General features: G+C 43.7%; 1 protein-coding gene across 1 annotated transcript; it reads right to left on the reverse strand.

The window, feature by feature from the left end:
• Nucleotides 1–167: 167 nt before the first annotated feature.
• On the reverse strand, nt 168–26,936 carry LOC115775979 (mucin-5AC-like). Its single transcript, XM_030723537.1, has 13 exons — nt 26,658–26,936; nt 22,586–22,844; nt 22,167–22,312; nt 20,147–20,385; nt 10,613–10,785; nt 10,460–10,483; nt 6,536–8,887; nt 5,878–5,964; nt 5,569–5,643; nt 3,437–3,604; nt 1,553–1,696; nt 1,381–1,470; nt 168–1,282 (listed from the first exon to the last, which is right to left on the reverse strand). Exons 1-13 carry the CDS (start codon nt 26,886–26,888, stop codon nt 1,152–1,154), a joined length of 4,119 nt encoding a protein of 1,372 aa, XP_030579397.1. The 5' UTR covers nt 26,889–26,936; the 3' UTR covers nt 168–1,151.
• Between the last annotated feature and the right edge of the window lie 361 nt (nt 26,937–27,297).

Genomic DNA, 27,297 nt, shown 5'->3' on the forward strand with positions numbered 1-27,297 from the left:
AACAGAAATCTGGCCAAGAAGGCTGCAGAAATCACAACAAATATAACATCACAGATCTATAAAGATCTTTGAAGTGGCCAAAACGCTCTGGATTGATTATAATGTATTTGCAATAACACAGACTCCTAAACATTCTTGAAAAAAAGGTTATTTCTTCATTTTATATATAAGCCTGTCATAAATCATGCTGACCGCACTCTATTTACCAATGTAAACAAAGACATTACACATAAAAGCACACAGAAACACTGGAAATCACTTTATGGCACAACACCGGCGCACACACCAAAGAATTTTATGTTTATTGTAGCTTCAGCTGGATGTGCTGTTAGATGACCTGACAGCTCCTCTGCATCATCACAGGGTAAATCTGATTGATCAGGACAGCTTTTTACAGCTCTCATTATTATTAATCTGCAGTGACCCAAACTATGGCAGCAGACTGCAGACGCCGCTCCTGCTGCCTGTGACCTCCCAGTTAGATGGGCAGGTCCAGTCTGCGTTCATGTTTTATCATCTCACTTCATCAATAAAACTCATGTAAATCTGAAGTTTCTACATGAAGTATGTAAACAGAATGAGGACATGTCTGCCTTTATTAATCAGCTGCCTGCTCAGACAGCTGATTTCACGCTCTGCACTGTGACATGGTGTGACATCAATCTCATATGCAGCTGTCACAGGTCCAAGTGCAGCATGGGCAATGTAGGCTGCAGGTCAGGATGAAGAATGTGAGAACTGAAGAACATCTTGCTTCATCAGTTTTTGAGCTTTTCTACAAGTTGAGAGTCTCACAGGGTCACAGGTCACAGATAAAAGTGGAGTCCTTTAAGCCCACAGGAGGAGGAGGAGGAGGAGGAGGGAGAGGAAGGTCAGGGCAGTTTTGTCTGCAAAAACTTCAAAACTAAAAAGTTCATTTGTCTGTGATTCGCCTGATTACTGTGAATGATGATCATCCTAGTGGGCGGGGCCTTATGTAATGTCATATGACGACGATGGCTTAAGATTGTCATTCTGTACAACATCAACAACACATTCAGTTCAGTGGAAAAAAAATACAAGTAAACATTTTCTCTGGTTCAAATCGTCACCCACTGATGACATCAAAGGTGATGTCATCAGTGGGTGTGACCTCGTGCCTGGGGGCAGGGTCAACAGAAGGTGGTGGTGACAAGACTGAGGGTCAGCAAGTAAAGCTGTGATGTCAGAGAAGAGGCGGAGTCATCAGCGTTCTCCGGGCAGCCATCCTTCCTCAGACAGACACTCTGCTCGCAGAATGAACCTGAAGACATGCATAGCATCATCAAGCTGAGCATATCATTACACCCCCCCTCCCCCCAAACACACACACACACACACACACACCTTAGCTGTGTTTACCTGTGAAATTATCAGGACAGACACAGCGCAGGAAGTCGACACAGGTTCCTCCATTCTGACAGATCAAACCCTCGCCATCACACGCATTCACTGTAGGAGGAAGATTAGTGATTACCAATCAACTCATTGATAACAGGCGGCATATCATCCTCACGCCTCTGTGTGTGTGTACCTGTGCAGCCAGCCCCGCCTCCTCTCCAGGTGTATCCAGGTAAACAGGATTCACAACGCCTCCCCGCGGCTCCATCTTTACACTGACAGAGACCCAAGTCTGAGCAACGAGGAGACACACTGCGGTCTGCGTCACACTCGCACTCTGAGGACACACACACACAATCTTTATCACTTTGAGGTGAGCTTTTTTCTGTACTGCGACTGTTCATCCACCTGGTGGCAGCATGCAGCCCTCTGACTGCATCAATGTGTCAGTGTGGCAGCCACTGAAGAAGCTGATGCTCGGTTTGGTGTGTTCCAGATGTTGCAGCTGTGTTTATGATGCAGGATCCTTTAGTGATGAGTGTTAGACATGTTGGAAGCTCTAAGGTGACTCACAGTAACAGGTAACCTGCAGAGCTTCACAGCGGTGCTCACATGGACATGTTTAAATAGAGACATTGAAGGTGAAGTGACCTGTCTGCAGCTCTGGTTTGAATGACGGAGGAATCCTGTCACTTTATTTTTTACCTCTCAGACTTACTTACTACCCTGTGAATAAGACAGTCTTTGTTTTTTTTACTGTTCTTATGTTAATATAAACTGTTTACTTTGTGTTTTTATTGCTGCTGGTCTAAACATGATAACAGTGAATCTTTATCTGCTGGGTAGTGTGTACGAAAGTTCAGGACTGCAGCGGATTTGTGGAAAAAAAAACAAAGATGCACACGGCGACAGCTCAGTGATTTCACGGCCTTACTTCACTGTCCTGGCAGACCAGAAGATGATCAACAGCCACTCTCACGATCCGTTGTTAACCCTAACCTTAACCCTGGTCCAAACTAAAGTCAAAAAAAGTCTGCCCTGCTCTCAGTTTTTTTTCACACTTGTAGGCCTGTTTGGACATTTTGGTGAGTCAGCTTGGGCCTGCAGAGGTTTGATGGGCCTGCAGAGGTTTGATGGGCCTGCAGTAGCACCAGAAAGCAGAAGTAGGAAAGACATCACACGGCACGTCCATGTGAAACACTGTGGAGTTTTCTGCAGCTACAGGTCAGGTACACAAGTTACATGTTACTGTGAGTCACCTTAAATCCATCAAACACACCTAACAGTCACACTGATTATTTAGAACTGCACACACTCACTGATTGATTAGGGGGTGCTCTCAGGCTCATCCAGAATGAATGGAGTGTTATGGAGCTACAGTTGTAAATTTCATGGAATAAACTTCTGTCAGATCCACAGACCTTCCATTTGGTAGCCCTCTTTAGTCCACATTTTAAGAATTACCATGATCAGCCACCAAAGAAACTTTTTTTTTGCATTTTTGGCCATAGCGGCTTTTATGGGCAGTGGAAAAAGAGAGGAAATGGCGGAAGGATACAGGGGAAGACACGCGGGCAAATTGGCGACGGGCCGGGACTCAAACCCGCGCCGCCCACACCGCAACATATGTATGTGGTCGCCGGCTTCATCAAGCAGCCACCCAGGCGCCCCCATACAAACTCTTTAATATGTCGTCTATCTAATACAGTTAAAAAAAAAAAACCCTGTATGTTTAATGTGAAGTGCACTCAAGGTACCTAAAAGTCTTAATTGTCCAAAAGATGAAAGCTTCTGCATAACAGAATATAGCAAATTCTGTTATGCACAAGCTTTCAATATACAAAGTTTAACAGGAACCAAAGCTCTATGTTGCAGTGATACTATCTCTGTGTACGATAACTACGGCCCAGTCCATCTAAACCTTTCAGCAGCTATCTTAATTTTAACCACTGATTGTAACAGATTAGACTAAAGGGAAAGGACAAAAATCCCAAGTGACTATTGATCATACGGAATGAAGTCCTTCTGAACCCTGTAAAAGCAGAACCAAATGTGTGTGTGTGTGTGTGTTACTGACCAATGCAGATGTTCTCGTCGTTGAGCGGCAGCGAGTTGTTTCGATAGTAACCAAGGCGACAGTACTGACAGTTCTGTCCTCGCGTGTTGTGTTTACAGCTCACACATGTGACCACATTGATGAAGTCGATGTAGCTGCAGCGGTTGGAGTGACCATTACACTCACAGTCTGAAGGAAACACACACACACACACACACCTGAAGTCCTGACCTATGTTCAGACAGCGCTCAACAAAGAAGCACCACCCACAGCCCCACCTCAGGACAACAAACACACAAATGAATGAATGGAGGAGACCGTTTTATTTGTGCTCATCACGGCAGGTAGTGAATTAAAGAGTGAGGAGTCAGAGCAATATGAGGGTGGGGTCAAAGCAGCTAGGGAGAAGTCAGTGCCTACTTAAGATCTTGAAACATAAGGCATGTCCAAATTCAGGGGCTGCATCCGTCCAAGACCCCATTTAAAGGCTGATTATGTCACAGTGAGGCCACGAAGGCTCCTCCAAATGGGGCCTTCTTTTCCATGGATTCAAAGGACGGATCAAGGGACGTATCCTTCGTAGTCTATCCTATCCTGATATTCGTTGTGCAGCCGTTGCAGGAAATTTTCAAACAAACGCGGCAATGGCAGAGAAGAGCAGCCAAAAGGTTTTAAATAGGACTGTTTCTGTGAGCCAAAATAAACTTTTATGACATTCGTGTTTGTGTGTAAAGCTCAAATATTTGCTCAATTTATCAACACACTGCTAAGTTGTTAAGTGCTCCGACGTTTTCGGAGATGTCTGTTCCCGCTTGCCTAACATCCAGCTCACATCTCCAACTGTCAGCTGACCTGGTGGTCGAAGCTCGCTGTACCCAACAAGAACACGTGACCCCTGTCATACTGCTTTCAAACCCCCTGTTGGCTTTCTCCGCTGAGTGGAAGTTAAACAAGTTTTTTTAAATTAAAACAAAAACAACCAAAGATATAATTCACTCAGATGATGTCTAACGAGTGATGTTTGGTTTATTTCAGAAGAAGAAGAAACAGCCTTTATTGTCCCACAGAGGGGAAATTTGGGTGTAACAGCAGCCGCAGTTATTATAAATATAAATAAAGATATAATAATTCACACTATTAAGAAAAGAATATATATAAAATCAACAAACAATATTAACCTTAATACTACTAATAATAATAACACTATATACAATGTACATTTCAGTGTTTCATTTGTTCCTGAGCAAAAAGTTAAACTTCACAGTTGAATAGTTTTATTTAACTTTAATATCTCACTGCAGAGCTGTCAGTATATTTGGAAATGAAAAAGCTGATCACTGCAGATCATCTTGATATCACAGCAGATGACTGCCCCTCCCTGAGCCTGGTTCTGCTGGAGGCTTCTTCCTGTTAAAAGGGAGTTTTTCCTTCCCACTGTCGCCAAGTGCTGCTCATAGGGGGTCGTTTTGACTGTTTGGGGTTTTCTCTGTATTATTGTAGGGTCTTTACCCACAATACAAAGTGCCTTGAGGCAACAGTTTGTTGTGATTTGGTGCTATATAAATAAAATTGAATTGAATTGATATGGCAAACTAGTAAAGCGCAATGTAAGTATCAGTGACCTTCATCTTGACCCCAGTGACCCCATAGACACGCCAACCTTGGTTTGGTCATAAGCTATTTGGCCCTGAAGTTTGGTAACTGCAGGCCAAACAGTTCTCGAGTTATTGAGCAGACACTTAAATGGATCCCCGCTCACCTGCCAGCCCGCCATGGATGTTCATATAATACCTCAAAAGTTCAGGCTCCATTTTAGCAGCGTCTTTTCCACAGCTATCCTTCACACTGTCACGGTTGGAGGTGAGAGGAGCTACGCTGAGATAAGGGCAGGAATAGCTGGTGATGCAGATATTAAGACTACTAGACTGTCCAATTTCACACTCTCTTCCGGCCTTCGCAGTCCTCGTGGCCACAGAAGAACCCGGCCTACGTAGACCTCATCCTTCGAAGAATGCAGCCCCTGAATTTGGACACACATAAAATATCTGGACACCATCAGTCTATCTGGAAGGGGTTAGGAGAGCAGTCTGTTTCAGGGCGGGTCTGTTTGGTGGGGTGGAGTCAGGTATGGGGTGAAGCATACAGAGTCTTACCCTGGAAGCTGACGTAGGCGATTTTGGACAGCTGACTGAACTTTGGTCCTCCTGGAATCAGAATCTTCTGGGTCGCTTCAGACACAAAACCAGGTGTGTAACCATATCAACGTAAAGTTGGGGTCATCACTGCACTAACTACCAGTCAGGGATCAGTACAACTACTTGGCCTCTCATAATGAGAAAAGGTTACTGGATGTGTGCTGTTAGGATGTCTACCACAAGGGCTATATTACTGCTACCTATGAAATGCTGTTATCACTCACAGCCAGTAGGTGGTAACACTATGACTGTCTGTGCATTCTGTACCTTTCTTCTCATAGCCCTTGTCCTCTTTCTCCTGCTCTCCTTCCGGTTTAGGTTTTTCTTTCGTTTCCTCTTTGGCCCCATCAAATGCTTTGTTCAAAAAGGAAATAAAATATTTAATGTGTGTGAGAATGTGGGTGTTTTCAATCTACTTGTTTACATCTTCTAAAACACACCTGAAACCTGGCAGGAAGTGCTTCATTAGAAAAGGGTTTGCTTTCAGTATTAGCACAGACCTATAACCTGCCCACTGTCAATAATCTGACTAATCATTCACTGACATAGTAATCACATTATCATTTTATGGAATCTAACCTCATCCATTTGGAGAAATCTCTAAAAGTCAAACTTAATCAGCCTCTGAGGCAGCCACATCTACTTAAGTCAAATGGAAACTAAAGATCTCCCCAACAGCAGAGAAACTATAGTTTCAAAAGAAAAATGTAAATGGTGTCTTTTAGTGGGAACTTTTTATTAAACTGATTTAAAGCCTAATCTATACTAACAGTTGGGACAGGCTCTAGCCCCCAACAACCCTGAAGTGGATTAGAAGATGAATGGATGTATGGATTAAGGATGGATGGATTAAGGATACAATCACCTCTAATATCGGTTTACTCTGAATCCTAATCTAACCAAACACAGTCTGTTGTGTTTGTACCTTTCTCCTCTTTTTCTTCTCTTGTCTTTTCTTGTTTAGAGTCTCTCTTTTCCTCAGACTTCAACCCTCCTGATGGTTCGAATGATTCCTCTGCAGAAGACTTTTCTTCCTTCCGGACTGCTGAAGAATCTACTCCAGGATTCTCAGCACCTGGAAAGGGATCCAGTCTAGGATCTAAATTAGGGCTGTTTCTGTCTGGCACAGAAGAATCTGGTCCACTTAATTCTGGTTTGTCCTTTCCTGTCTCTCCCGTGTCTTGCCCTACTGAAAAAGATTCCTGTCCAGCATTGACAGAATTAGATCCAGGAGTATCAATAGAACCACGGGAATCATTTGAAAAATTCCCCAATTCAACTACAGGTATGGACTGAGAAACTGATCCTGATTCTTGTCCAGGGCCAGCTGACTTTGGATTTTCTGGAATAGGGAAGGTAAAGTCAACAGGTGCTAAATCACCAGTAGGGTCAGACTGAGTTATAGTACTGGACTTTGTGTTGGATACAGGACCTGCTTCAGAGGGAGGAGACAAGGAATCCCCAGGAATATCTGGAGCTGAAGGAGTAGCATCAGGAGGACGTACTTCTGGAGATGCCCCATCAGGAGAAGGTACATCAGGAGGAGGTAAATCCACTGAAGTGTCTGGAGTCTTAGTGGATGGCACATCTGGAAGTAAATCTGGAGAAGGTGGATCAGGAAAAGGTAGGTCAGGAGGAAGTGCGTCTGGAGGCAGTACATCAGGAGAAGCTGGGTCAGGAAGCGCTACATCAGGAGCAGGTATGTCAGAAGGTGGTACTTCCAGAGGGACATCGGGAGGAGGAACTTCTGAAGTACGTACATCAAGGAAAGATACACCAGGAGGAGCTCCATCAGGAGGAAGTACATCAAGAGGAGGTACATTTGAAGTTGGTACATCAAGGGAAGATAGAGCAGGAGGAGATGATGTATCTGGAAACAGTGCATCAGGGATTGGAACAAAAGGAACAATTTCATCAGGAGGTGGTGTATCTGGAGATGATACATCAAGAGGCAGTATATCAGGTAGAGGTACATAAGAAGTAGGTGCAACTGGAGATGGTGCATCAGGAGAAGGTGTATCTGAAGATGGTACATCCAGTGGAACACCAGAAGAAAGTATGTCAGGAAGGGCTTCATCAGGAAGAGGAGATATATCCAGAGAGGATGCTTCCAGTGGTAGATCTGGAGGCGGTACATCCAGAGGAGGTACATCTATTGGAAATTCAGGAAGAACAGTAGTTGTGTCAGCTTCTGCTGTAGATGGAGTATCTCCAGCCTGACTAGTAGGGACATATCCAGTGGGGGAAGAGTATCCAGATGGAGACCTGTCACCTGGTAGAGACATTTCTGGGATGGTTGTTAGAGGCAGGATTCCAGTTGGTACTGCAACAGTAGGTGAAACAGCACTGCTAACCAGTTTGGTGTTAACTTTCTCGGGCAAGCTAAAGTCTGAAGTGGAGTTAAAGGGTAGAGTCACTGGGTCAGAAATGGATAACCCAGAGTCAGTACTTCTGCCTGGGACAGTGGGGGTGTTACTGGTGAGACTGTTGGTGGTGCTGTCTGGTACTGCGGGAGCTGGTCTGTCTCCAGTCTTCAGACGTGGAGTGTTGGGTGGAGCTGTGTCTGTGGTAGGTCCAGTTGTACTGAGTGAGTCTGGAAATGCAACAGAACCTGTAGTACTAATAGTACTACGGACAGCAGTAAAAACTACTGTACTAGTCGTGAATGTTGAGGTAGAGTCGACACCAGTTACAGGAAGGTCAGTTGAATCACTACTACCAGTAAAGTAAGTCACAGAACTAGAGTCAGTCATGTATGTACTGGTACTTACACTGCCTTCAGTATTAGTGGAACCTCCTGGGCTGTTATCAGTCAATGTGTACATGAATGTGGTTGAAGGAATATCTTTAGGAGAAGCTGGGTCATTAGAAGTCATGGGGTTAGTACTACCAACAGCAGTATTAGTATCACTTGTTGGAGTACTGTCAGTAATAGTATAAGTGGTGGTAGTACTGTCACTGGTATCTGCAGTAGTAATTTCAGTTGGGGTTCTGTTGTCAGTTATAGAATACATAGTGGTAGTACTGTCTTTGGCGGTACTGGTAGTGTCAGTTGGGGTACTATTGTCAGTTACAGTAGGAACAATAACTGTACTATCTCTGATAGTAGTACTGTCGGTTGTAGATGTAGTAATACCAACAGCAGTATATGTGTCAGTTGGTGTACTGCTCTCAGGTATAGCAGAAGTAGAAGTAGTAGTAGTAGTAGTACTGTCAGTCACTCCATCTGATGAGGCAGAAGGTCTATCAGATGCTTCAGAGTTAGAGTCACCAGCCGCTGTCAGAGAAGAAGAGTTACGTCTCTTTAGTGAATCCGTTCTCTACAGATACCGACTGAAGTCTGCAGAACAGGGAACTGGGGGCTTTCCAGTCTAAGGCCTTTATTTCACTCGTGAACTTTCTGGCAGTAAAACCAAACTGGAGAGCCACAGGACAAAGTGTGTCCCATCATAAAGCCAGATCAGCAAATAATGAAAACAAGTTTCTTTTACAGCTAAGAGATTCCAAGGAGGTTTTAATGAGAGAGAGTGCAACAAATCAAGATTTTTATAACAGCCACCCAGATGGTCAGGTTGACAGCAGACTCCAAAGTAAACCACCTGCTCTCAAAGACCCCCCTCATCCATAACACTAACCAACAACAGACAAGTACAGAAAACATCTGAGCCATTGATCTTCAGTCCTGATGCTTAATTTCTTTAAGGTCATAGCTGCCTTTAACCTGCTCTTGAGACAAAATCTCCTTCTCGACACCCCAAATCAGAAAATCTTTCTATTCATTTCTTAGCAGTGCAAACAGCAGCACTGTTTTAGATATTATACAGATGTGTTTGCATTGTTAACAGATCAAAATTTGTCACTGTGCCACAACCCTTCTTGTAGCTGAGAGGTTCCTCTTACAATTGTCCTGAACCTGGATCTCAAAGTTCACACAGTTTGGGGTTTGTTTGTTTTTTTCCTTGCTGTCCTCAGCTCATCCTCAGTTACCCGATCTCTGTATGGCCCCTCATTGGCCCTGATCAGCCAGAAAGCCAGCCAGGCTCTGGTCTTCCTGGATGTTATTATCATCTCTATTCCTGCTATTATAGTGTGCACAGGCCATAATATTGGATTTAGTTTGGAGTCTGTTGCAGCCCATCAGGCCAAATCTTAAAAAAAAAAAAAAAAAAAAAAAAAAAAAAAGCAACCCTTTTCCTGTGATTTGAAGAAACACCCGGTCTGTGTCCTGCAGAGAGCTTCATGGACATTAATGGTTTTCTAATGCAGCTAAATTCACAGACTGCCGGACAAATCCTCTTGCAGCCCAGACTGTTTCCAGCCTGTCTGTTTCAGCTTGAGAAACTTTGGATCATGTTTGTCCTGAAGTTTGAGAATTCAGCTGCTGACTCCTCTGATCTACTACAGTCAGTCATCACCTGATCTATTGATCTGTTCCTTTTATAGTCTGTTAATATTTTCTGTCAGTGTTGCATCTTTAGGATGCATGTGTGCAGTGTGTGTGAGGTGACTGGTAGATTAAAACCAACTATCACAGACTAAGAACACCAGCTGTTCAAGTGATAACTAAATAATTAGCATACAGACTTTCCTCATAGACTGCTATCATGTGACTGACTGGAATGATGTAATGTGACCAATCAGCACCCAGAAACTCGCCTGAAAAAGTCATGTGTGTTTTACATTTATAGTTTTTGTTTTTCAGCTGCTAAAAATAAATCACCAGAATTTATGAATCTGCACATAAAAATGGATGTTTAAAGACATGTGATGTGAATGATATCCCATGATGCAACACAGACAGGTGAGCAGACAGACAGGTAAGACAGCTAATTAGGTGAACAGTACTTACTGGCTACAGATTCTGTTGCTTCACCTGCAAAAAGCATGAACAGAAACAGATGTAGAGTTTATCTACCTGTGTGTAGGTGTTGGCAGTGTGTGTGTGTGTGTGTGTGTGTGTGTGTATGTGTGTGTGCGCGCGCGTGTGTGTATGGGTACGTACAGGCATTAGCGGTGCCTTTGGGCAGGGGCAGGTATGATCCTGGTCTCCAGGTGCGAGATGTGAACTCTTGTCTGCAGCTCTGACAGTCCTGCCCGGCCGTGTTGTGGTCACATTCACAGTGCAGTGTCGCATCACGCAACACACACTGAGACGCATGCAGGTTGCACTTACACCTAAGAAACACACAAAGAAAGACTGACCTTCACCTGAACTTCCACCAACTTATCCGAAACCTCCTCCTGAAACAAAACCACTAAGATAGATGCTGCTCCTGAAACTCCTCTGACCATAAAAAAGACGTCAGATTGGGCTGAAATGAATGAAAAACTGAGCCTCCTGCCAACCTTTGGATTCAGTGAACGCTTTTACAATGACTTTATGGTCTCAGTTGCTGGTTTCAGGTATGAAAGAATAAAACATATTGTCCAATTTTGAAATTATGGTCCCATAAGATTTACAGAGGAGCAAGAAGCAGGGCAGGATTTAGGGTGGGCAACAATGTGACTGGATGAACTGGCAGTCAGATTCCCCCTTTGCTTGTCACAACATCCCCTGATTTCCTTCAAGTGTCCTAAACCTCAAACTTCCCAGTATAGCTTGAAATAAAAAACTAAAAACTCCTTCTGAATTTAAAGAGCCAAATCTGGCCAGAAATTGTTTTGCTCTTTTTAAAATCTCTTTCTGAACCTCCCTAGTGTCCATGCTTCACTTACAAATCCTAAGCAGTTAGGCCAGTTCAAGAAGAACTGGCCTCCCTGCTCTCGTCTGTCCCCCTAAATAACTCTACATGGTTGACAGTTGGGAAATACCCATCAGGCTGCTTTTTAGTAGACAAACATGATCCAAAGTTTCTCAAGCTGAAAAAGGGACAGGGTTAGCCCTGCGACAGGCTGGCAACCTGTACAGGGTGTACCCTGCCTCTCACCCTATGACAGCTGGGATAGGCTCCAGCCCCCCTGTGACCCTGAACAGGGTAAGCGGAAGTGGATGGATGGATAAATAAATTAGATAGAGAGCAGACAGATAGTGGACCAGTGGACGCCTGGCTGACTTCACGGCCTTTGGGAGATATGTTTATCTTATTTATGGCCTTCCTGGTCTCTGGGAAAAATATGTTTATTTTATCCTTGAAGGTTTTGCCAAAATATGAACAATTAGGTGTACAGGAGGGTGAGTAGATGTCACCGCTCCCTGTTACTAAGCTGGATAAAACTGCCTTGTCATGATTAGGGAGATGTGAGGGCGAGAAGGCAGGTGTTTTCTTCACTGATGTAACAAGTCTGAGCCACGAGGACCTGCCACTGGACGGCTGAAGGTCAAACCACGGCTCTGCGCATCTGTTTTGCTTGTAGATAGTGGTCGTATAAAGTGTTGTGTTTAGCCTAAGATTTTTGCTCTTCTCTGGCCTGTGATTTACTGAACCGAAAGAAGCACATGTACACGTAAAAGCATCTGATTCTTTAATATGTTAAATTTTATTAAATGTTTTAAATGTGAACTAAAACGACCCAGACCACCCACTGCACCAGGAGTTTAAGTTGCTTGCCTCTGGATGCAGATATCAGGTGCCAAGATGCAGGAAAAATACATTGAGAGTATCTTTTGTCCCATTAGCAATTAGGTTTTTAAATGATTTGTTGTGATTCTGTGTATTTTTATGTATGTTTTATGGTATAAATTAAATTTTATCTGTATTGTACTACTGGCTGTGGAAATAATTGCCCCCTTGGGGATAATAAAGATCTCTGAAGTGAATTGAAGTGCTATAATGCACACTTTTTGTCCTACCACGACTGCTTTTATTTGATGAGTAAAGCAGAGTATGCCCAATAATCTGGGTGATTTTCAAAATGATTCCTTTTTTCACCCTACAACCCCGAACCTCACTTAAACACCGAGCCTGCCTACCCGCTCCCATCCCCGGTCCTCGCTTCGGCTTTCATCAACCTTTGAGACAGGCGACAGCGAGTTTTCTTACACACATTGGCAACAGTGGCCCAGATAAAGGAGGAGGGTTGAATGTAGCTAGCAGTCGCACCCCATAATGTTTTCATTAAATTTGATATTCAAACATTAAACAATACGGGACAAAACATTAAAGTTATTAAGTTATTTCAAAATTCATTTGTAGTTCTAAACACATTTAGGGTGGTTTTTTTTTTCTTCATTTTTTGTCTCTCCAAAGATGTTTTTCCTCTCTCCTACTGTCTCGATTGCAACTACATGCAAATAACCGATTATGCAAATTAGGTGATGACCTCATATAGCGACTTCTATTTTCAGTGGCGGAAAATTTCCCGTATTTTTAAATACAAAACTTGACAGGTATGGCATGACATTGAGGAGCTGGGACCATAGATATATAGACGCCGCATTGAGCGGGGCGGCCTGTTGCTGTGACTCGTCAGCGCGTCCGCCATATTGGATGTGGCAGATCTGCGCTGTAACCCAATAGTGAACGGACTGGACTTCATAAAGCGCCTTTCTATAAAGTTATTTACGTTAATACGTTCATTTACACATTCAAATATGCACTACTATTCACTGGGAAACGTTTAGGCACAAAAAATAATTCTGTTTTCAAAATGTTAGAATGGCCAAATACAGTCAAAAACAATTCCTCAGTCTTACCTGTGAAAGGTAATCCCATGTGATCCCGTTTTGACAGTAAAATGGTTCGAACAACTCCATTCAGCACAAGAGTGCAGCACCTCTCTCATGTTGTCCGCTTTTGCCCCCTCCAATATGGCGGCGACGGTGACTACGAGTCAGCGCTCAATACGGCGTCTACGTATATATGTCTATGGTTGGGACAATATCAGCTTTCACGCGCATACGTGCGCGCATACGTGCTGCGTGAAGCTGACACGCGCATACGTGCGCGGGCGCCCGCTTACCTATGCATTCTAGAATGCTGAAAACCTTTGTTCCTTTGAAGTCATGAAACCTTCGAACAGGCGCTATAAATAGGACCCACATTCGGAACTTTGCTCCAGTGCGTATCAGACTTGACATGAGTGCAACGAAACAATTTTGAATTCTTAACAATTTCCTAACAGCAAACAAAAAACTTTTGCAAAAAACTTTTAAACATGTCTGTTCATCTTGACATTTTTAAAGGAACCATGCTGGGAAAATGCCACAAAGTGACGGCTTTTCTTGGAAAGGGTGGTTTTGGTTTTGTAACCAAATGTCTCAATACCAAAACCAACAAAACCGAGGCTATCAAAGTGATCAGGAACCACCCCAAATATTTGCAACAGGCAAAAAAGGAACTGTTCATCCTAAACAAGCTTCAATGCCTGGATCCAGACAGCTGCAATATTGTTAAATGGAATGGCTTCTTCCTTGACAGGGAGCGTATGTGCCTAAATTTTGAACTCCTGGATCAAAACCTATTTGATTACATGCAGGACCACAACAACCAATGCCTTCCCATAAGTGAGCTGAGGCCAATTTTATATCAGCTGGTCAATGCCGTGTCTCACCTGAGTTCCATGGGAATAGTACATGCTGACCTGAAGCCAGAGAACGTGATGGTTGTGGACCGCCATCAGTCTCCCATCAAAGTCAAAGTTATTGATTTTGGATTGGCATGTCCTGTGTCTGCAGTGATTCCAGGTGACTGTGTGCAGACAGTTTGGTACAGGGCACCAGAGGTAATGCTCAAAGCTCCATTCAGTCAAGCTATTGATATGTGGTCCCTGGGCCTGATAGCTGCAGAGATGGCCATAGGGCAGCCACTCTACCGTGGTGATGTGGAATATGATGTGTTCAGAATCATAATACAAACTCAGGGCCAGCCACCAGACTACATCTTAGACCGTGGATTTGGTACAGATTACTTCTTCATTCAAGAAAACTGCAGCAATCATCAGCGCTGGAGATTTAAGTCTGAAGAACAAATTCAACATGAGACAGGATATCAAGTAGAAGAAACACAATATATAAAGCTCAAGTGTCTTGATGATCTTGAACAATTAATGAAAATGAAAACAGGACACCAGAGTGGTCAGGATTTGTTGGTGAGTCTGATTAAAAAGATGCTGCATTTAGATGTTGACCTGCGCATCACGCCCTTCAACGCTCTTCGCCATCCCTTCTTTGACCCTGGTCTCTCACCGAGTTCCTCCAGAAACCCTCGTATTGACACGGAGAACACAGAAGCCCAAATCCCTCCTTCTGATTGCCAACTTTCCTGTTGGCAATCAGAAAGGCCACACAGCACTGACTGGAGCACAGAAGACCAAATCCAGGTTCTCTCTGAGCAGCCTTCCAGTTGGCAATCAGAAAGGTCACACAGCAGTGACCGGAGTGTCCAAAACTCAGTTAAATCACCTGAACAAGTACCATTTTTCCTCCGTAATGATTTTCACATTTTTGAGGGAACCACACTGGGAAAATTCTACAAAGTGGAGACTTTACTTGGACAGGGCTGCTTTGGTTTTGTAACTAAATGTCTTGATACTGAAACCAACAAAGCCGTGGCTATCAAAGTGAACAAGAACAACCCCATATATTTGGAACAGGCAGAATCAGAGATATTCATCCTAAAGCATCTGCGATGCTTGGATCCAGACAGCTGCAATATTGTTAAATGGAATGGCTTCTTCCTTGACAGGGAGCGTATATGCCTAAATTTTGAACTCCTGGATCAAAGCTTATTTGCTTACATTCAGGAGTGCAAGAAGCAAGACCTAAGTGAGCTGAGGCCAATTTTATATCAGCTGGCCAATGCCCTGTACCACCTGCGTTCCATAGGAATAGTGCACGCTGACCTCAAACCTGATAACGTGATGATTGTGGACCGCAATCAATCTCCCCTCAAAGTCAAAGTTATCGATTTTGGAATGGCATGCCCCGTGTCTGCATTGCTTCCACATGTCGCTGTGCAGGGCCTTTCGTACAGGGCACCAGAGGTAATGCTACAGGTTCGTTTTAATCATGCCATTGATATGTGGTCCCTGGGCCTGATAGCTGCAGAGATGGTCATAGGGTGCTCGCTCTACCATGGTCGAAAGGATTACGATGTGTTCAGATTCATAATAGAAACTCAGGGTCAGCCACCTGACTTTGTCTTAAACTGTGGATTTCGTACAGATTACTTCTTCATTGAAGAAAACTGCACCAATTCGCGCTGGAGATTTAAGTCTGAAGAACAATTTCAACATGAGACAGGATATCAAGCACAAGAAACACGATATATAAAGCTCAAGTGTCTTGATGAGCTTGAAGAATTCATTGAAATGACACCAGAAGACCAGAGTGGTCCGAATTTGTTGGTGAGTCTGATAAAAAGGATGCTGCATTTAGATGCTGACAGGCGCATCACACCCGCGGAGGTTCTCCGCCATCCCTTCTTTGACTCCGGCCTCTCACCGAGTTTCTCCAGAAACCCTTGTATTGACACGGAGAACACAGAAGACCAGCAGCCTTCCAGTTGGCAATCGAAAAGCTCACCCACCACTGACTGGAGTGTGCAAAACCCACCTGTATACCTAAATTCTGCATTGATCAACAACAATGAAGAGTTTGATAATGAATTTAAAAACACAAATCAGAGCTGGCAATTCAACATTAAAAGTGCAGATGGCTCCAACTCCTGCTTCTGCTACCCTGTCCATTCTAATCAAATTTGCCCAAATTGTTCACACCCTTGTATTGACATGGAAAACACAGAAGCCCAAATCCTCATTCTGTCTCAGCAGCCTTCCAGTTGGCAATCAGAAAGGTCACACAGCAGTGACCGGAGTGTCCAAAACTCAGGTGAATCACCTGAACAAACATCTTGTACTGTGTCAGTGAACAAACCATTTTTCCTCCGTAATGATTTTCACATTTTTAAAGAAACCACACTGGGAAAATGCTACAAAGTGGAGGCTTTACTTGGAGAGGGCTGCTTTGGTTTTGTAACTAAATGTCTTGATACTGAAACCAACAAAGCCGTGGCTATCAAAGTGAACAAGAACAACCCCAAATATTTGGAACAGGCAGAATCAGAGATATTCATCCTAAAGCAGCTGCGATGCTTGGATCCAGACAGCTGCAATATTGTTAAATGGAATGGCTTCTTCCTTGACAGGGAGCGTATATGCCTAAATTTTGAACTCCTTGATCAAAGCTTATTTGCTTACATTCAGGAGCGCAACAACCAATGCCTTCCCGTAAGTGAGCTGAGGCCAGTTTTATATCAGCTGGCCAATGCCCTGTACCACCTGCGTTCCATAGGAATAGTGCACACTGACCTCAAACCTGATAACGTGATGGTTGTGGACCGCAATCAATCTCCCATCAAAGTCAAAGTTATTGATTTTGGACTGGCATGCCCCGTGTCTGCATTGCTTCCACATGTCGCTGTGCAGGGCCTTTGGTACAGGGCACCAGAGGTAATGCTACAGGTTCGTTTTAATCATGCCATTGATATGTGGTCCCTGGGCCTGATAGCTGCAGAGATGGCCATAGGGCGGCCACTCTACCGTGGTGAAATGGATTACGATGTGTTCAGATTCATAATATGCACTCAGGGCCAGCCACCAGACTGTGTCTTAGACTGTGGATTTGGTACAGATTACTTCTTCATTCAAGAAAACTGCAGCAATTCACACTGGAGATTTAAGTCTGAAGAACAATTTCAACATGAGACAGGATATCGAGCACAAGAAACACGATATATAAAGCTCAAGTGTCTTGATGATCTTGAAGAATTAATGAAAATGAAAACAGGACATCAGAGTGGTCAGGATTTGTTGGTGAGTCTGATTAAAAAGATGCTGCATTTAGATGCTGACCTGCGCATCACGCCCTTCAACGCTCTTCGCCATCCCTTCTTTGACCCTGGTCTCTCACCGAGTTCCTCCAGAAACCCTTGTATTGACACGGAGAACACAGAAGCCCAAATCCCTCCTTCTGATTGCCAACTTTCCTGTTGGCAATCAGAAAGGCCACACAGCACTGACTGGAGCACAGAAGACCAAATCCACAGTCTCTCTCAGCAGCCTTCCAGTTGGCAATCAGAAAATCCACACAGCACTGACTGGAGCACAGAAGCCCAAATCCACGTTCTCTCTGAGCAGCCTTCCAGTTGGCAATCAGAAAGCCCACACAGCACTGACTGGAGCACAGAAGCCCAAATCCACAGTCTCTCTGAGCAGCCTTCCAGTTGGCAATCAGAAAGCCCACACAGCACTGACTGGAGCACAGAAGCCCAAATCCACAGTCTCTCTGAGGAGCCTTCCAGTTGGCAATCAGAAAGTCCACACAGCACTGACTGGAGCACAGAAGCCCAAACTTCTCCAACTTCTGAATTTCACACTGGAAAACCCCAAACTCATTTAATCATCAGCCCACTACTTTGTTGAAAAACTAATTATTAAGTTGCTCCAAAAGTATCATTTTGGCTTTTTACTTTTTTAGTTTTCACTTTCCCCTCACCCACCAGTCGGTCGTGGCAGATGGCCGTCCCTCCCTGAGCCTGGTTCTGCCGGAGGTTTCTTCCTGTCAACAGGGAGTTTTTCCTCCCCACTGTTGCCAAGTGCTTGCTCATAGGGAATCATCTGATTCTTAGGGTGGGGATTCTTGTGGAAATAAATTTTTTTAAAAAGCCTGTTTTTTTTTTTTTGCTTACTGTTTTTACATATTGTAACAGTTTTAAATCTTATTAAATGAATAAAAATTAAACATAAACATGCTGTTTTTTTATTTCTTGTATCTCGTATATATTGTATGGTATAGTGTTTAAAACTGCAGACACTGTTCTTGATGTTCCACACTGTCTGCATTGAAGCTACATTTGAGACATATGAAAAACTTTTAAATTTCTTTGTGGAGGTGGCTAATGTGAGAGGTTATATATATTATATATATATATTTTATTCAGTGAATGAATCTCAGCATCAGCAGCTCTGATTCAAACTCATCTCTGCTGCACTGATGTAACCTGTAACTCTGACCATGAACACAAACACTGTGCACCAACACAGAGCTTTACTGTAAATACAGTACAACAAGCTAACCTGTTTATTACGTACTAAACTGCAGTATTTTCATACAATCTTTTGAATTACACAGAGTCAGCATACTTCAGTTTGTTTTCCAGTCCTTATCTTTAAATCTAACCTCTCTTCTTCCTCTCCTGTCCTCTTTCTCCATCTCTGAGTGAACTTCTCTCTTTGCTCTCCCTGAAATACAGCAGCTCTTCTTTTAGCTAGCAGACACACTGTGTGACAAACTGCACACACTTTGTGTGTTTGCTGATATTTGTTGAGCATTTAGAAACGTTGCATTTACCTGCCACACGTTACTCCCTTCATGCTCGCTCCTCTTCAGTAGCGCTAGCTAAGCTGTTTATGTGCCGCAGCGCAACTTATGGCAGGGCTATTTGCCAGTGGGCCACACATTCCTCGGGACTCTTACGCTCACTCTTGTGCATACTTATCGGTCCAGTTGTTGTTAAATTTTCTATTTTCGCTTTCCACCTTGCGTCTCTTCTCTTTTGAATGCGACATGTTTGCATTAAAAAACTGCGGTCTGGCCTCCCGCCAACGGTGTAAACGCAGTGCTGCATGTCATAAAATGTTGTAAAGTGCCGTTCTTCTTCTTCTTGAGTTTAATGGCGGTTGGTAATTTACCTTACATGTGGTGGTTACGAGTGTGAACTACATGCCGTGCTTACAGTTTAGTCACAGCTTCTGTTAAAAATTTTATTTAATAATAGAGTTAAATGGGCAGTAGGCCGGTCCAAAATGACTGATGGGCCGGTTCTGGCCCTTGGGCTGCCAGTTGAATACCCCTGACTTACGGACTCGGAAGGAAGTTTTATTTAAAAAGAAAGGGCACTTGTCAATATTTTTTCTGAGGCCCTTAAAAAAAGCACCCCAACTGACATTACTACTACAGCTACCAGTGACAGTACTTCCACCACTTATACTAATACTGACAGTACTACAACAACTGATGCTGTTGCTACTACTAACCCCATTACTTCTTATTCCTTCAGCTATGTTCATGCACACATTGACTGATAACATCACCTCAGCCCCAACCGGCCGCAGCAGATGACTGCCCCTCCCTGAGCCTGGTTCTGCCAGAGGTTTCTTTCTGTTAAAAGGGAGTTTTTCCTTCCCACTGTCACCAAGTGCTGCTCATAGGGGGGTCGTTTTGACTGTTGGGTTTTCTCTAATTATTGAAGGGTCTTTACCTTACAATATAAAGCACCTTGAGGCAACTGTTTGTTGTGATTTGGCATGATATATAAATCAAATCAAATTGAATTGAATTGAATTGAATTGAATTGAATTGAACTGAATTGAATTGAATTTTGGTGTTTACAGTTATGATGGGTGGCTGGTTTTTGACCCATTTTTTGATGTGGAGGTTGTTTGTTAAGTGGCTTTAGTTCTTGGACGGTGAGTTAATGTCTGTTTATGGATGTGTAGTGTGTTACACAGCAGTGGTGTTTTTGCAGGGTTTGTCTCATTTGTGGCTGTAGCTATAGCTATAGTTATAGTTAGATGTTAGCAGGTCATTGTTGGTTACCTGGCAAATACATCGATGTTGGAAATAGCATAGAAGTACTTCAGCAGGTTGTCTCTCTGAACGTAGGTTCCTCCCAGTGCTGGGCGGAGGAGCCTCAGTCGGAGGTTGGTGAAAGTAAAGAAGTCTCTAAGACCCTTCGTGGTCTCCATCCGGGTGTACAGAGAATCCATGTTAATCAGCTTTGGACCAGCAAACACCCCAAAGCGTGCTCGTACCTCAAACACCACAGCTTTCTCTTCCTGTTGGTGAGGAGGAGGTTCAAATACAGTCCCTGACAGAAGTTCTGTCGCTTATCCATGTTGTGGAAACAAAAGCTCATAACCTGACTTTAAATTCATCCATTGGTTTTAGAAATGACTCATATGAAAGCTGAAACCCTCCCAAATGAGGTTTAATTTACGAAAATAAATTTGCTTCACTGCAGAAATATTGATCATTTAATGAACACAGAAAGGTCAGATTTTGTCGCCCACAGAAAGTAATGTGAAAATCAAACAAATAATTTACTTCAAATACAAAGATATGTTTCATAACATTGGTTAATGAAGTTGTGGTGCTATTAGAGCCATATTTAATATTTTGTGTGACTTCCATGAGCTTGAAGGACTGCATCCATGCGGTTCGACAATGATTCATACAATTTATTGATGAAGTCATCAGGAATAGCAAAGAATGCAGTCTTACATGCCTCCCAGAGTTCATCAAGATTCTTTGGTTTTGTCTTCCAAGCTTCCTCTTTCATCCCACCCCAAACATGCTCAGTGATGTTCATGTCTGGTGACTGGGCTGACCAGTCCTGGAGCACCTTGATCTTCTTCGCCTTGAGGAACTTTGATGTAAAGATGGATGTATGGGATGGAGCACCATCCTGCTGCAAAATTTGACCCCTTTTATGATTGGGAATGTAAGAGGTAGCTAATACTTCTTGATATTTTAGGCTATTGATATTGCTTTCCACCTTGCAAATGTTTCGCACACCCCCATACTGAATGTAACCCCAGACCATGATCTTTCCACTGCCAAACTTAACTGTTTTCTGGGTGAATCTTGGATCCATACGGGCTCCAGTAGGTCTCCTGCAGTATTTGAGGCGGCTGTGGTGTAATTCAACTGAAGATTCATCTGAGAAATCCACCTTCTGCCACTTTTCCAGCATCCATCCGTTTAGCAGGCTGTGGGCCTTGGCAAATGCCACACGGTCTTTTAATTGCCTTTTGTTTAGTGCTGGCTTCTGGGCACTGATTCGACCATGGAGGCCATTTCGAGACAGAATCCTAAAAACTGTTTTAGTTGACACAGGGACTTGAGGTGACCAGGCCTGGTGGAGCTCTGCTGCAGTGGAAAAGGGGCTGGCTTTGGATTTTCTAACCAACAAACATTCTAGGTCTGCCAGACCTGGGCTTTTCAAAAACATCTCCAGTCTCTTCAAATCTTTTTTTAATTCTTTGTACTTGACGCTGAGACACATTGAAGGTGCCAGCCACCTCTGCAGTGGATCTGGTCTTCAGCCTCTTGATAATCAAGGCTTTGGTCGCAGGGTGGATTTTTGGCATGTTGTCAGAAGTCAAGTTGCAGTTCAAGTGAAGGTCTGGGGTGCTGGGGTTCTTTTTATACACACCCACTAATTAACCGATCAATTAGTGAGCACAGGTGAGGCTGTAAACTAGGATTGGCTGCAATATATGACAAGGCGACAAAACTTTTGTCTTGCCAAAATCTGACCTTTCTGTGTTCATTAAATGATCAATATTTCTGCAGTGAAGCAAATTTATTTTCGTAAATTAAACCTCATTTGGGAGGGTTTCAGCTTTCATATGAGTCATTTCTAAAACCAATGGATGAATTTAAAGTCAGGTTATGAGCTTTGTTTCCACAACATGGATAAGCAACAGAACTTCTGTCAGGGACTGTAAGTGCATATAAATATAAACAGGTACAGATTGTACAAATATGTCTTGCATACAGTTTGTATCACTATCAGTTTCCTGATAGGGACCAATATCAGGGTCCAGTCACAGACCTTGGCTCCAACCCAGCGGGAGTACTGCTCTGTGCAGATGACCCGAGTGATGTTACTCGGTGTTAAATCAGAGACTCGTTTGGGCGACATGCCGAAGGCCTCGAGACAGTCATCAGCGTAATACTGATATGGCTGCCACGTGACACCTGAAACACAAAGGTTGATTATGTTATGATTCATCATGTTTCTGATTTCCTACTTTCAAAATCACCTTCAGGTAAAATACATCAACAAACCTACTTCAGCTGTTTCCCAAAAGCAGAATAAATGACTTAAATGAATCTTCACCCACAACCATGAACCAGAGGAGGCAAGAATTTCTGACTGATACCCCTCACCCCTCAGACTGCACTCAGTCAGTGAAGCTCATCAGGATCATTTCCATGACCTTTGACCTTCACCCCCTGAGATCCACTCACCTTTGTCGATGGATTTCTCCAGCACCATGCTGGTTGGACGTCCGTACTCGAAGGTAATGACGATGTCATCAACCACCTCCAGACTCTTGTTCCAGGTGAGAGTGATGTTGGCCAACAGTGGCTCAGGGTACCTAGACCATGTGATTGTCTGCCAGTAGGTGATGAGCCCACCCCTCTCCCTGTCTCCCATGAGCTGAGGAGGATGAGACAGGTCTGGGCTGGAGGCATCGCACTCATCGCTACACAGGTATGGGTTCTCCTGAGGACATACCATATTAAAAACAAATATTTAATGTTTAATGAAACACAAATACAGGCACCGACGTGGCTCATAGTTTACACACACGGCTGTTCTTTTTTCTGGGACTTTTCTTTTTTTTTAAGTAACCAGGGGGTCAAATTTTTAGATACATGAATATAAGTATGCATAGAAGTTATAATATTTTGTCAAGTGCCCCATAGCAAATTTTACATTGACCAGATTACTTTTGGTAGTCATGAACAAAATCCAGGTATCATCCTGGTTTGACATTTTCCTTCTGGGCAGAGCGGTGCAGCTAAGTTAAAGACCTGACATTTAATCAGAGTCTGCAGTTTTAATATGAGTTTGAGGACCAAGCTGGAAATTCTGATTCAGAAACTTAGTATTAGCCAGTTTTATCCACATCCCACTTTAATATGTGCTTGTGGTCACTGCTGTGTCGAAATACCAAGTTTTTAATGAAGAATCTGTAGTCTGCCTCCTTCATTGTCATCCAGTCTTTTTACAGCCTCCACCATGCTTAACAGCTGGTACAGTTTTCATTATGAATGTATCGCCACCCCCCCCAAAAAACAAACAAACAAACAAACCAAAAAAACACATTTCTCAATTGTTGTCCTACCTGACATTAAAACCTTTCTCCAGAAGAATTTTTGTCTCTGTGATCAAGTACAAATGCAAGATTAGCTTGAAAGTGATGTGGAGCCTCTCAGCTCCGGAGACTAAAATCTCTGATGATCCAGTGACTGTAGTTCATGTCAGCCTCAGTGGTCTCCGACCATCAGAACAAACTTCCTCTGAGTTCAGGGTGACCAGTAAGAAGTCACACCTTCCAAAACAAATATGCTTTTGCTGTAAGGGCTAACGCTTCAGACAGAAATGTGTTCTGTTGGAAACTGTGAGTTCCTAAAGACTGATACTCAGGCGCACCACCGTACCACAGCACACAGTATCATCTCAATAAAGCACTTCGCTCTCTGACGGCTGGGTTAATCTGACACACTAACACACTCACTGTGCTTTGACCCTTCAATATGCTATGTAAAAAACAAAATAGAATAGAAAGAAGTAAAAAAAGAAATGAAGAATTACACGAAAGACACCCTGCGTGCACATTGCTGAGAAAAAGACATGCAGAGATGTTTTCATGGAAATCTGTGGGACTCCAGCTCATAGCTTTGAACATCCACCAACTCCTGATAACATCTCTCATCCCAAATAAAGGAACACTCCACATTTGTGTGATCGCTATTCTCCACCCAACGTTTGTGTGACTCTGTCTCTGCTGCTGTGTGAGCCAGGAGACATTTTTATTCTGAAAGTGTTTCATAGATGGAAAGAGAGGAGAGCGTGAAGAAGAGTTTCTGGACAAACACAGTGTTTGTAGCTGCTCACACATGATGTTCAGCGTTTGAGGTGAACAAACACAAACTGCGCAGCGACCTCACAGCTTCCCTTTGTGTCACTTCAGCTTGTGTTTAGTTAGTGTTGACCTTTAACCCGCACCTCCATTAACGACTCGGTGTAGTCATTAAAGGTCAGCGAGCTGTACGTTTGGAGAAAAGAGCCTCGCTAACATGTGCAGAGCAGTGGATTAACAGTGACGCTAATCTGATCAGTATGTGTGTTAGAGGTTTATCCTTTAATTTCAGCTGCTGCTGCCAACAAAGAGCAGTGTGCAGGAGATCCAGCTTTAACTAACCAACACTAACTAATCACATGAAGGGGCTCACTCTGGGAGCTGCTTCTGCAGGGCTGAAACCCTAAATACACTCTGAAGCAGCCATGTTGGACTCATTTCTGTCAGGAAACGTGTTAAAATGTTGTTCTCCAAAACTTTCTTGCAGTTTCCATGCAGAATTCAGAGACTAGACAGTCCTCTCCAGATTTTATCCCTGTTTCTGCTGAAACATGCGGCTGATTCGAAGTTATAAAATCCATCCCTCCGTTTTCTTCCACTTATCTGGGGCCGGGTCACGGGGGCAGCAGAGAAACTCAGACCTTTCTCTCCACAGCCACTTCCTCCTGCTTATGTGGGGGAACACAGAGGTGTTCCCAGGCCAGTCGAGAGATATATTCATGCCCGGGGCCTCCTAATGCCCGGAACAACTCACCCATGAGGCGCTCAGGAGGCATCCTAGTCAGACGCCTGAGCCACCTTAACTGGCTCCTTTAGATGTGTAGGAGCAGCGGCTCCTGCATGACTGCACTCTTCACCTTAACTCTAAGGCAGAGGAAGCTCGTTTCTGCCGCTTGTAATCGCGATCTTGTTCTTTTGGCCACTACCCAAAGCTCATGACCGTAGGTGAGGGCAGAGACTTCTTCACTTTTATGCTCAGTTCTCTCTTTACTGCAACAGACCGGCGCAGGGTCCGCATCACTGCAGCCGCAGCCCCAATCCATCTGACAATTTCCTGCTGCCTTCTCTCCTCCGAGATGCTTGAACTCCCCCACTTGGGGCGGCAACTCATCCCTGATCCGGAGTGGGCACTCCACCCTTTTCCAGCTGAGGACCATGGCCTAATTCTCATACCTGCCGGTTCACACTCGGCCGTGAACCGCTCCAGTACAGTCAGCTGCAGTGTTCAACTGCAGCAAGAGCTTGGTCCATATTAATAAGTAAGTAATAAGTGAGACTCATTTCCAGTGGGTGTTGGACTCCGTCAGGGCTGGCCTCCTGATTCTGTTCATAATTTTTATGGACTAGTTATAGCCAAGTGGTGGAAGGCTTCCACCTTGTTGGCCTCAGAATCTCATTTTTGCATTTTGTGGATAATTTAGACCTTTTGGCGTCTTCAGGTGGTGGCCTCCAGCTCAGTTAATCTATCATGCAGGTCTCTCAGAGGACTCAGGAGAGAACCCACACAGGTACAGGAAGACAGAAGAGACCAGCCTGGATTCAAACCAGGAACCTTGTTGCTTTGAGGAGACATACCTAACCACTGTTCCACCCGATATGATAACAGCTGTTTATGATCTGTTTGTGTTTTTCACCAGACTGTAGCTGTTCAGCTTCTTCCCACTGTACAGTCTGAACGCCCACAATAAAATTGTGATTATTTTACATTTTACTGCATATGCATAATTCTGCATATCTGCTGGATTTGCTGAACTCACATGTTCAGCCTGTCGTGTTTCGTGTATGTTATCAGGTGTCTCTTGTTAGACTCTCATGGTCTTTATTGTGAGGACTAAAATCAATTAGTATTTAGCCTTTGCTTCATTGCAGCTGTTACATTTATCAATAATTCAGGCAAGACTTCAGTTTCCCAAAGGAACAATTAGAGAGACAGCGGGACTCATCGTGTACTCTGTGCGTGTGCAGAGGTGTCCAACCTGTGGCTCAGGACGCCTGCAGGAGGTCACATGATGACTGACATGTGATCATCTCCTCTTCATTGTTTGTTTTTTTTTAGTTACAGACAAAAAAAAACTTTATTATGAATGTCATGGCTAGAAGTGGAGATAATGAGCTGTACATGGTTTAGAACATGCAAAATACCATAATATTAAAAGTTGCCTGAGCTGAGACGTATAAAATAATTTCAATAATAATCTGATGCACTGATTGGGTCTTGTGCTGCTATTTTTGTAAATAGTGGTGGATGGAGAACTGTGGCTCTCTTGAGGTGAAACCCACCACCTGCAGATGGAGCTAATCTTACAGACTGACGTTTGTGGAGTAAAAATTATTTTTGCAGCAGCACAGATTAACGATCTAAGAACGTCCCAAAGCGGCTGTATGTGACACAGGAAGTAGGCTCTGAGGTCGCCTGTGTGTTCAGGCGGGTCTGTGTGAATCAGACTGACCAGTGTGCAGAATCTCTCAGGTGGGTTTCCACAGGTGATTCCAGGGGGGTCGACTCTGATCTGCATCACCTCCTTCATGTTGGCTGCTGGGGGCTGACAGGCATAAAACTCCAAGAAAGGCCCAGCCTTCAAGCTGCGCAGAGATCGACACACATCAAACTGACCACCGTTCTGACACCGGCCCCACGGCAGCAGGAGAGCGAGGAGGGCGAGGACACGTGAAAGGGACATGATAAACCATCAGATGAACAACAAGTTTACATGCAGGTCATCCTGGGTCGACGCCCACATTTTGCTCCACAGGTTCAGCTCTGCCAGACCTTCTTCAAACAGGTGACTACCATGGTAACCAGCTCCTTATTGTATGGTTGTCATAGTGTCCAGCTGGATGTTGACACCCAAAGTTTAGCTTGTTGACATCATTAAAATGCTCTTCCGCCTCCAGCCTGCAATAAGAGAACACAAACAATCAGAACCTCAAACCTTGGACCAGAAGTGAACTTAAAGCAAAGATGCAAACAGGCAGAAAGTGAGCTTTCTCTGCACACCTGCTCTACATTACCTCATATTTCCTGTTTGCATCCATTCCTGCCACCTTTGGCAAAACTATGTGTTGTAGCCTGACTTCCACCTGTAGTTT

This window comes from Archocentrus centrarchus, unplaced genomic scaffold, assembly GCF_007364275.1.
Source record: "Archocentrus centrarchus isolate MPI-CPG fArcCen1 unplaced genomic scaffold, fArcCen1 scaffold_26_ctg1, whole genome shotgun sequence".
NCBI lineage: Eukaryota > Metazoa > Chordata > Actinopteri > Cichliformes > Cichlidae > Archocentrus > Archocentrus centrarchus.

What these genes read in the sequence shown, in the direction of transcription:
- LOC115775979 (XM_030723537.1), bottom strand. Translation starts at nt 26,888, where the DNA reads ATGTCCCTTTCACGTGTCCTCGCCCTCCTCGCTCTCCTGCTGCCGTGG. An exon ending in CCCGCTGGGTTGGAGCCAAG is followed by an intron (nt 20,386 to 22,166) that starts GTCTGTGACTGG and finishes CCTCACCAACAG; the next exon opens with GAAGAGAAAGCTGTGGTGTT. An exon ending in CTGTCCTGATAATTTCACAG is followed by an intron (nt 1,283 to 1,380) that starts GTAAACACAGCT and finishes GCATGTCTTCAG; the next exon opens with GTTCATTCTGCGAGCAGAGT.